Raw genomic sequence first — 10,013 nt, 5'->3', positions numbered from 1 at the left:
AAAGTAAGCTTAACACAAATGAATTTTTCACTATAAATCTATATACAGTAGTAGGTTTTCTAAACACATAGGTTTCGGGCCCCAAAACTAAGTAAAATCCATAGCATGCTAATTGCAAATAGGCCCCTAATATTTTTAACATTATAATTGAAGACCTCCAATTTCTAAATCTTGGGAAATAACTTCAAAATCTCAGACGGCTCTGCTCCACAAACTTTTTCATGAAGATCATCTAACATGCTAACTGGCGGATCATACTCCCGCAGCTCCAAAACCAGGAGATACATGTTTCTTAAAGCGTCAAAGCTATGCAGGACCATGTTGTAAAGCATTTGACTGACCGTCCGTGAACGTGAGCGTAAACGATATCGATATGAGCTCTTAAACAGCTCAGAAGACAGAAGCTCATTGACTAAAGAAGATTTTAGGACATCATATACGAACAGTTGGCATTATAAGGAAGGGGATGAAATCCTAGCAGCCATAATATAGCTACAGATCGAGTTTCCTAGATTACAAAAGAGGAATGAGAATAGACATAGATGAGGAAGTTACGTGAAGCAATATTACATCACTGTCTCTTGTTTATCAACTCAGTTTACAAAAAGAAGCAAGGAAGATTAAAAGAAAGAGAGTACTCTTCCCCCTTTTTTTTGTCCTGTATATATACACATTCACAACCGCTCTCTATGGCTCTCATGTAATGAAAATGTACAAAAACAAAAAAATCAGTTCTTGAGGATCATTGCCTCCATCTTTCTCTTCCTCGCTGCGTGTTTTAGTTTCTCCAGTGCCACAAGCCCTACCTGTCTCACCCTCTCTCTCGATAATCCTATCCTGCAATTTGTCAGGAAACAGTTTAAAGATCCATCTTGATGATATTTTCCCATGGGTCAAGAGGCTTAAGATTGAATACTATACATATAGTATACCTTTTGCTTATGTCTTCCCATGTGAGACATTCTTTGTCTAGACCATAGTATAATCGAATGATCTCCCTTTCCCGTTCTCCGAGGGTTGCACTTATAAGCTTGCTCACTTCCTCCTGCAAATTTTATCATCAACATGCTCAAATTTCAATGTTCACTAAGTATAGCTTAAGCTTCATTAATTATAGATAAAAAAAAAAAACTTGTAGCTTCACTTGTGACATTTCTACTTTTTTTTTTTTACCTTGAGTGCCCACTCATCATACCCGTACCACGGATTGTTCTCCAAACGATTATCCGCAATGTACTGAAAATTATTGAAAAACAAACCAGCCAAATGTTATATACTGGAGAGGAGAGACTGCAGGGAAACATGATGGAAGGTGATACCAGAACACTGTTGTTTTGGTTTTTAAGAGAAACAAAACTTACACTGTGATGAGTTTCTCCAGGGAGACCGTTCAAAGAAGGAAATGCATCTCTATCTAGAGAAAATATTTTGCTTACAGCCTGCATTTTGCAAGTTCAAGAGCATGAACACAAATATTCGCATGTTGGACCCTTTGAATTAGAATTAGTTTTTTTTTTTTTTTAAATTTTTTTATTACCTCTGTTGCATTTCTAACTTTCTTCTGAGACATGTTTAGAGACTCTGCAATCCTCTGGAAAGAAAAATCACTTTACACAATGTAGACAGGAGGAGAAACCAAAAGTATTCGAATGTTAAAAATACACTTACATCAATGGAGGGTGTGATTCCTTTCTCCTGAAGTCTAAGCTTTGCATTTCGGATTAGACCGAGCCTTTCATGAAGGTGAGTAGGTAACCTCAAGGTTCTTGAGTTGTCCACTAATGCTCTCGAGACACCCTATTAGAGAAATTTGAAACAAAAGAGTCAGCTTTTACATTTTAACGTATCATAATGGCAAGAAAAAGACATCAAGCATATTAGCTGAAAGGCGACTGTTCTCACCTGCCGAATCCACCAATACACATAAGTTGAAATTCTGAAACCCTTGGAAGAATCGAATTTCTCTATTCCCCGCAAAAGTCCGATAAGACCACCCTTCATACAGTAGAGAAACAAAAAAAAAAATCTTTATAATAGAAAAAGTTGATGAAATGCTATAACAAAAGAAGAGTGCACTTGGAAATTACCTGAACAAGGTCAGACATTTCTGCTCCCATATTATCGTAACGCTGAGCAATAGACAGAACCAAACGCACATTGCTCATAGCCAACTTTTCTCTAGCTAGATGACATTCCATCAACCACGCCTGCAGCTCGGCCCGAGATATCTTCAAGGATATGGCAAGCTGTTCATCAGAAGGCTCACAGCCTAATCTATCCTTCAATCTAATTAAAATGTGTTTTCACCAGACAATAATTTTAGTCTTCTTCTAATTAGTAATTAATACATTCAGTTCAGCTCTTTGCTATGTGTAGTAGTATGTTACTTTACCTTGACTTATGATCATCAAGACGCAGACCAGACTTGATTTTCTTGGACAAGCGAACCACTTCCGAGTGGCTAAGCACATCTTCACTTATTACACCTTTCACATAACCTCTCACACGGTTGTGTTGGAACAAGTCTGAACTCATCACTGATCTGACTTGCTTTCCACTAGAAACTGCTTTAGAATTAGTCATCATATTAGTTTTCTTCTTAGCACCAATTCTCCTTTGACGAGCTGAAATCCCTGAACAGGTGATAACCGGAATCTTCTTCTTCCGGATAGTCCTCTTGCCCGAAGAGGATTCATGACTTGCCTTGTCAAACGAAAGATTCCAACTTTTCTCTAACATAGATTTCTGTAGCAGTAAAAGTGCTTCAACAGAATGACCAATTAGTAGATCATCATCATAACAGTCCTCTTCCTCTTCCAAATCCTTATCAGTTCCAGTAGGTACCCATGGCTGTTCAGTAGAAGCAACATCTACACTCTCTGTCAACGCCTTGGCAGATTGTGTGTGACGATTCGATGAGGGAAAACTCGGACTATAGTTCGATGATGACGCCTTTTTCGCAGTTATCCCACTTTTGGTTGAAGCAATATGATATTGTGATGAACAATGATCATTTACAGATAAAAACTTGTCAGTAACATCTGAGTGATAAAACGATGAACTCAACAGTCTTTTCCCAGTGTTGAGTCCTATCACAGCTGCAGTAGCCATCATACAACACTCAATTCATCAACAAAGGCTCTTTCAAGATTGTCTTCTGCTAACAAAAAAACATAAAAGAAAAATACTTCAGATTTCATAACCAAACACAATCTCATGAGGTTTATTTTCAGAATTCCAGACAAGAATTGAGAACAATTTTATTGGGTTTTTTTTTTGTTTTTCAGATTTTCAGACATAATATTGAAAATTACAAAATATTTAATAACGTTATCCACCAAAAAGAATTGTATTTTTTTTTTATTATTCTAGTTGTTTGCACCAAGCCAAATCATCACTACGCAAATTTGACTAATCAATCTTAACCCAATCCAGACCACAAAGAAACCCAAATTATGAAGAAGAAGAAGAAGAATCATTCAAAATCAAATTTGCATCTACGGATAGGTTTCAAAGACACGGGCGGATTTGAGTTCGATCGATTGGAGAATTTGGATATGAAAGAATCACCTGTAACTGGTTATCTCCTTAAGAGCAAACCCAATTTGGCAAAGCTAATAACGAACCTGCAAGTATTGTCGAGAGGTTCAAGAGAGTGTGTGTGGCACAGACGAAGCGAGAATGTATGTGTTTGTTTTTCTTTTTTTTCTCAGTTTTATTTTTATCCAAGAGATTTTCTTGGTGGCCAAATTCAAACCACCATGCAGAAAATAAAATAGGTAAATATAATATAGTTTCAACAATTGAAAAGGTTTAAATAATAGTGAAAAATATGATAATTAGGAGAGGATATATATAAAAAACAAAGAGATATGGAAAGAAGAGATGGGATTGGTGGAAGCAGATACTGGCTGGCTCCATGTTTTTTGTGGTACTCAGCTTACTTCTCTTGTTTCGCTTTCGCGGCCTTCTCTCTCCCATTTACATTTTTTTCACTATCTATTACTAGAATTTACTCTCTTGTACACCACGATTCAATTATTTTTTTTTAAAAAATTTTGTATATAATTTAAATAATTTTGTATTATAGGTAAATCGAGTTTCTTTGATTTTGAATATAAACATTATAGTGTTCTATAAATTTTGAATATAATTGTTTTATTTGTATGTGTTATTTGTATGCTTTGTCATTAATAAAATTAAGTGAAAAATATTGGGAAAAAAATCAAATTGACCCAGATAAAATAGCACAATTAACCCCTTTCAAAAAATTTAATAACACAATTGACTCCTTAAATTTTTTTGTTGACCCTCATAAACTGATTTCCTAGCTCAGCCACTGGATTTGAGAGTTGTTTGTTATTTACAATTTGGTGTGAGAATTTCAATTTCTACTCGATCTTTAGAATCATTAGGTTTTGAACCCACGCTACGCGTGGGTTTATTTGATATATTTTGATGAAAATTATATATAATTGATGATGGTAATAAAATATTATTTATAATATTTAAACTTTTAAAAATTTGAAATATTCTAATATATTTTTTGAAACTTTTTAAAGTTTTAGTTTGATCAAATGAAAAACTGGATCAAACCGAATAAAACTATTAAACTGGGACGCCTGATAAATCAAGCTTTCCTGCTCATTCGTTGTTGAAAGCATATTAATCTTATTTATAATGGTTCTGAACCATTGTCTAAAAAATTTCTAGCCGATGTGGGATATTATACATAGTTCTTTTATTTCCATAAATTTAAATTTTTTTTTTCTAAAAAATTATGGAAATTTAAAAAATGTTAATGAATGACATGTCAAATCCTGATAGGATGTTTAAAATAATTCATAATATATAAAATTCTGGAGATTATAAATAATGTTAATTAGTGACATGTCTAATCACAATTGGAGGTTTTAAATCTTATGTGAACGTCTTTAGGAGCTTATAGCTTCTACTTTTTATTAGTATAGATTTTATATTCAATCTATATGTTTTCTAAACTAACTCTTTGTTTTTGTATTTCCTGCAATAACTTCATATAAACTTTTTTCTACTATTAGTTAGATATAAAATATTGTGAGCAGATGCAGAAGAACAATATTATTCTAAATTCACTATGTTCATGCTTTGTAGATGTCACTTGTATAATCACTTCATGAAAATGGAGATGGCTTCTTCGTAAACATATCCAGACGAACGTTATTCTTTCTTCTTTTTTCATGTTAGTTGTTTTATAGTGGAATATTATACGTATTGTGTATCTTGCAAGAACGGTGATAGAAGAGTTAGGCCATCATAGGGAGTCTGTATATCATTAAGAATTAAAATAAAACAAATCAATAAAGTGTACTAATAGTAAACCAATATAAATATTAACGAATAAATGAAAGTAGACTTAAGAAATGATGGATTCACATGAACTTGTGAGCATCGGATAAGTTGGATAAACTTTTTGTACCTTAAATATTAATAACTCAATTGTTATAAACATGATTAAATATAGTTCCTATTCTTTTTTTTTTTGCAAAAATGAAAAACCTTGTTTAAATAAATTAGCGACTATCCCATCAATTAGCGCACAGAAATATAGTTCCTAGGCAAATGACGACTATCCCATCAGAGTCGGCACAAGGTACATGGCAGTCTCTCACTGTTTGAATAAATTAGTATTGAAAACTAATGTTATCACGTATACGTAAATATGGCTGATAGTTATAAGATTTAAAAAACAATTAACTTACGTTTCATTTCTCATTTTGAAATCAAGCTTATTAGTTATCTTGTTGTTAAGCTCAAGTCAATCTCTCCAATGTTGAGGATTTGCCCAATCACATCTACAATCTTTTTAATGAGATTTAGACATTAGTGTTGAATGAGAATTCAACAAAATTTAAACACATATTAGAAATAAAATTACCAATCAAAATGTTAGCATTTAGATCACCACTCAATTTTTTCTGAAACTTAACCAAGGATAAGTAGTTTGAATCAGAAATAGGATCATTGTGTGTATTGTCGCCATGAGTAGAAAACTTTGACATGAACTTGCCAAGCTGTATGGACGTATGTGTCTTAGATAGGCAAATGAAGCGGCCATTTTCAATATATGTATTTAGTTTGGTGGCTTAGGTGGTCGTCGTGAATGACACATATATAGTGTTTGAGATGATGATAGGGTTTTGGTATTGTGAGTTGGTTCAATTCTTGATTCGCAAGTTTAGAAGATATTATAAGATCCGAAGTGTTTTGATTTAGGTAAGATTAAGAAGGTATATACTTAAAAAATGCTCGGCTGTAGTTATGAAATTCATATGTTTAATGCTTGATTGCCATATTATAGGAAGATTGTATATTGGAGTACTATAAACGATTGCGAGATTTGTGCAAAATTTAATCTCTAATTTCTATAAATTTTATTGTGTTGCAATATTTTTGGGAGTTAAACCACCCGGCTTTTACTTGTTGAGATTCCTACTGATTAAATGCATATTAGTAAAGGATTTCGTGTATATATATTTCCTTATACGTTTATCTCGGAATTTTGAAAGATTAATTAGACTGTTAGTAATTAAGGATTTAAAGAAGGATCCGATTAGTGTAATCGGGTTTTAAATCAAAATTTAAAACCGACCCGAGATGTAAGTGTACACAATTAACCTTACTGAGCTTTAAATAATTGATTTAACATAAGGCTAGTTGTGGAAATCGTTTGGAAAATATGAGGATGGCACAAAAATGTACTCCAAAAATGTTAAGATAGATTATTTGTTTTTTTTTTTATTGCTATGTTAATTATTTATAACTAACCACTATTTTGCAAAAAAAATGCTGTTCTAAAAAATTGTTTTTATTATAAATTTCTTAAAATTATTTTTAATGCTCTTTTTATTTTTTTCTTTTTTTTTGGTAGGAGAGCGGAAGGCAAAATTTTCCACCGCTTATTAGAAAAGTAAACAACTACGTTCTTTTTTTTTGTATTTTGACATCAATGTTTTATATTCTAAAATAACTTTTTGATGAATATTTGTCTCATTTGTTCTTAAATAAAACTTAATGAAATACAAATTTTAATATTAATTTTTTTTTTGAATATTTACAAGTTTTCTTTATTTTGCAACATTTAGACTATTAAAATGAACAACAACAAAAAAATGAAAAAGAAAAATATATTAAGGATAATAAATAAAGTGGGGAGCAAACAAGGTTCACAAATTCATATTATAGGTCTGATTTAGTTGACGATAGAAACGTCTGTTGGAATAAATAATCATGATGTCCCTTTCCTTCTCCTTCATGCAAGATGTCTTGTCTCTCTCCTTCATGTAAGCCATCTTTGTAACAGCTAGTTTTTTTATCTTCTTCTTCTATATATTTGTATCTCTCCTGTATTCTCAGATCTAAGAGAAATAATATATAGTTTCTCTCTATTCTCTTTATTCTCTCTATCCGCTTATATTTCTACATGGTATCAGAGCTCTAGATCCTTATTCTCTTTTGCTATTATTCTTTTTCTTTTCTTTTCTGGGTATGGAAAACTCAAAACAGATTACCCTTCCTGTTATCCTTAAAGGGGATAATTACATTCTTTGGTCTAGGACTACCAAAACTGCTCTTTGCAGTCGGGGTCTATGGAATCATATTTTAAGCACCAGAGAGGTGACTGTTGGTATTCTGGAGAATGAAGAAGATGTTGCAGATAAAAACCCTTTTGGCAGTTCTGAAGCATCCACCCTTGAGTGTGACAAATGGTTTCAAGAAAATCAAATGGTTCTTGCCATTCTTCAAAGCTCTCTAGAGCAGTCTCTCCTTACTGCATATTCTTATTGTAAAACAACAAAGGAGTTGTGGGATACCCTAAAAGGTGTCTATGCAAAATGTTTCAAATCTCAGCCGAATCTGTGAAGTGAAGAAGGCATTAAGCAATTTAACTCAAGAGGAGAAACCTTTTAACCAACATTTTGGAGAATTCAAATCTCTTTGGTCAGAGTTGGAGACTCTTCGTCCTCCAACAACAAATCAGATGGTGCTTAATGAAAGGCGTGAACAAGATCAAGTCTTTGGGCTTCTTCTTACTCTCAACCCTTCTTTCAATGGTCTCATCCGTCATATCCTCAGATCTGAAAAGCTTCCCAATTTGAATGAGGTTTGTATGCAAATTCAAAAGGAAGATGGATCTACTGGTTTGTTTAGCCAGAAAAGTGAGCTTGCTATCGCACATAAAGGAGCTTATGACAAAGGATCTTACAAAAGAAGTGACTACAACAAGTTATTGTGTGATCACTGCAAGAGGAAAGGGCACACCAAGGATAAGTGTTGGGTTCTCCATCCTCATCTGAAGCCGGCTAAGATGAATGAACCTAGGAAGGCTATGTTTGCATCTGCTGCTGATGAAGATGTGGTTAGAAAATCTGATCTTGATGCCCTTATCAAAAGCATTGCTTCTCTCAAAGAATCTGGTAATGCTCTACTTACTCTAAAATCTCATAAGCCAATTATTGTTGATTTTGGTGCTTCTCATCATATGATCAGTGATGTTAATCTTATTGATTATGTTAAACCTGCAACTGGAAATGTTATCATTGCTAATGGTCATGGTGTTCCTGTTAAAGGCATAGGAAATCTGAAATTGTTTAACAAAGATTCTTAAGCTTTCTATATGCCTGAATTTACTTCAAACCTTTTGTCTGTCAAAAAGGCAATAAGAGATCTTGATTGCTTGGCTATTTTCAGTCCTAATGAGATTTGGTTTCAGGATATTAAGACGGGAAAGACTATTGGTGAAGGATCAACAAAGAATGATCTCTATGTTCTTGAAGATCTCAATCTTGTTTCTGCTTTTGCTAATAATTCTGTTTGGCATGCTAGACTTGGTCATCCTCATACTAAGGCCCTTAGTATGCTACTTCCTAAAATGTCTTTTGATCATGAGAAGTGTGAGGCTTGTATTTTAGGAACGCATTGTAAAACTGTTTTTCCAAACTCTAATACTACTTATCAAGATTGTTTTGAACTTATTCATTCTGATGTTTGATCTGCTCCTTGTGCTTCAATAGATAATAACAAATATTTTGTTACGTTTATTGATGAAAAATCTAAATATATGTGGCTAACTCTTTTACCTTCAAAAGGCCGTGTTTTTGAAGCTTTTTCAAACTTTCACAGTTATGTTTCCACTCAGTTCAATGCGAAGATAAAGACTTTGAGGACCGACAGTGGTGGAGAATATACTAGCAATGAATTCAAGGTGTTCACTTCTAAACATGGGATTGTCCATCAAACGACTTGTCCTTATACCCCTCAACAAAATGGTGTCTCTGAGCGTAAAAATCGTCACCTTATGGAAGTAGCAAGGACCATGATGTTTTACAAGAATGTTCCAAAACATTATTGGAGTGATGCTGTCATGACAGCATGTTATCTCATTAATAGACTCCCCACAAAATGTCTCAATGACATTTCTCCATATGAGGTACTAAATCAAATTAAACCTTCTGTTGATTTTCTATAAGTTTTTGGTTGTGTTTGCTATGTTCATGTCCCAGATGATCAAAGGAATAAGCTCCAGCCTAAAAGCATCAAATGCATCTTTATTGGGTACTCTCCTACTCAAAAAGGGTACAAATGCTACCACCCAGGAACAAGAAGGACTTATGTCTCTCGTGATGTAAAGTTTGATGAAGACAAATGTTTCTTTGAGGAAAAAGATTGGAGCAAATTGAAGGACTTGACAAATTCTGAATCTGATCGTGCTCAAAGCCTCAAGTTTCTTTTGGAAAATCTCAATTCTTTAAATAACAATAGAAAAGAGGAGCTACAAGTTCAGCAAATTTCTGAAATCATGCAGCAAACTTCTCAAATTGTCCAGCAGACTTCATAAAACTTGCAGCAGACTTCAGAAAACTTGCAGTAGACTTCAGAAAATTTGCAGCAGACTTCAGAAAACTTGCTGCAGACTTCTCCAGAAAACTTGCTGCAGACTTCTCCAGAAAACTTACAGCAGACTTCAGAAAACT

The 10,013-nt window shown here is 33.6% G+C and overlaps 2 protein-coding genes across 3 annotated transcripts; one reads left to right on the top strand and one right to left on the bottom strand.

The window, feature by feature from the left end:
- Positions 1-527: 527 nt before the first annotated feature.
- LOC104700957 (RNA polymerase sigma factor sigA) lies at positions 528-3,979 on the bottom strand. 2 transcript variants are annotated; one of them, XM_010416568.3, is made up of 10 exons: positions 3,571-3,979; positions 2,393-3,157; positions 2,088-2,286; positions 1,903-1,995; positions 1,669-1,797; positions 1,538-1,591; positions 1,362-1,439; positions 1,174-1,236; positions 933-1,045; positions 528-837 (listed from the first exon to the last, which is right to left on the bottom strand). In XM_010416568.3, exons 2-10 carry the CDS (start codon positions 3,112-3,114, stop codon positions 729-731), a joined length of 1,560 nt encoding a protein of 519 aa, XP_010414870.1. In that variant the 5' UTR covers positions 3,115-3,157; positions 3,571-3,979; the 3' UTR covers positions 528-728. The 2 variants fall into 2 exon arrangements, with proteins under 2 accessions (XP_010414870.1, XP_010414871.1); XM_010416569.3 differs by having other exon boundaries at positions 3,627-3,825.
- A 3,420-nt stretch (positions 3,980-7,399) lies between these two features.
- Positions 7,400-9,012, top strand: LOC147941201 (uncharacterized). The gene is made up of 2 exons (XM_087457735.1): positions 7,400-8,456; positions 8,753-9,012. The coding sequence occupies exons 1-2, from the start codon at positions 7,868-7,870 to the stop codon at positions 8,758-8,760; spliced, it is 597 nt and encodes a 198-aa protein (XP_087313861.1). The 5' UTR covers positions 7,400-7,867; the 3' UTR covers positions 8,761-9,012.
- The last annotated feature ends 1,001 nt before the right edge of the window (positions 9,013-10,013 follow it).

This window comes from Camelina sativa, chromosome 7 (assembly GCF_030686135.1).
Source record: "Camelina sativa cultivar CO46 ecotype springtype chromosome 7, ASM3068613v1".
NCBI lineage: Eukaryota > Viridiplantae > Streptophyta > Magnoliopsida > Brassicales > Brassicaceae > Camelina > Camelina sativa.
Note: the sequence above shows the minus strand (reverse complement) of the source record. Positions and strands in the feature narration are given on the sequence as shown.

Coding starts and splice junctions, on each gene's coding strand:
- LOC104700957 (XM_010416568.3), bottom strand. CDS start 3,114: ATGATGGCTACTGCAGCTGTGATAGGACTCAACACTGGGAAAAGACTG. Junction 2,287..2,392: donor CTTGATGATCATAAGTCAAG/GTAAAGTAACAT, acceptor CATTTTAATTAG/ATTGAAGGATAGATTAGGCT. Junction 1,798..1,902: donor TGTATTGGTGGATTCGGCAG/GTGAGAACAGTC, acceptor TTTCTCTAATAG/GGTGTCTCGAGAGCATTAGT.
- LOC147941201 (XM_087457735.1), top strand. CDS start 7,868: ATGCAAAATGTTTCAAATCTCAGCCGAATCTGTGAAGTGAAGAAGGCA.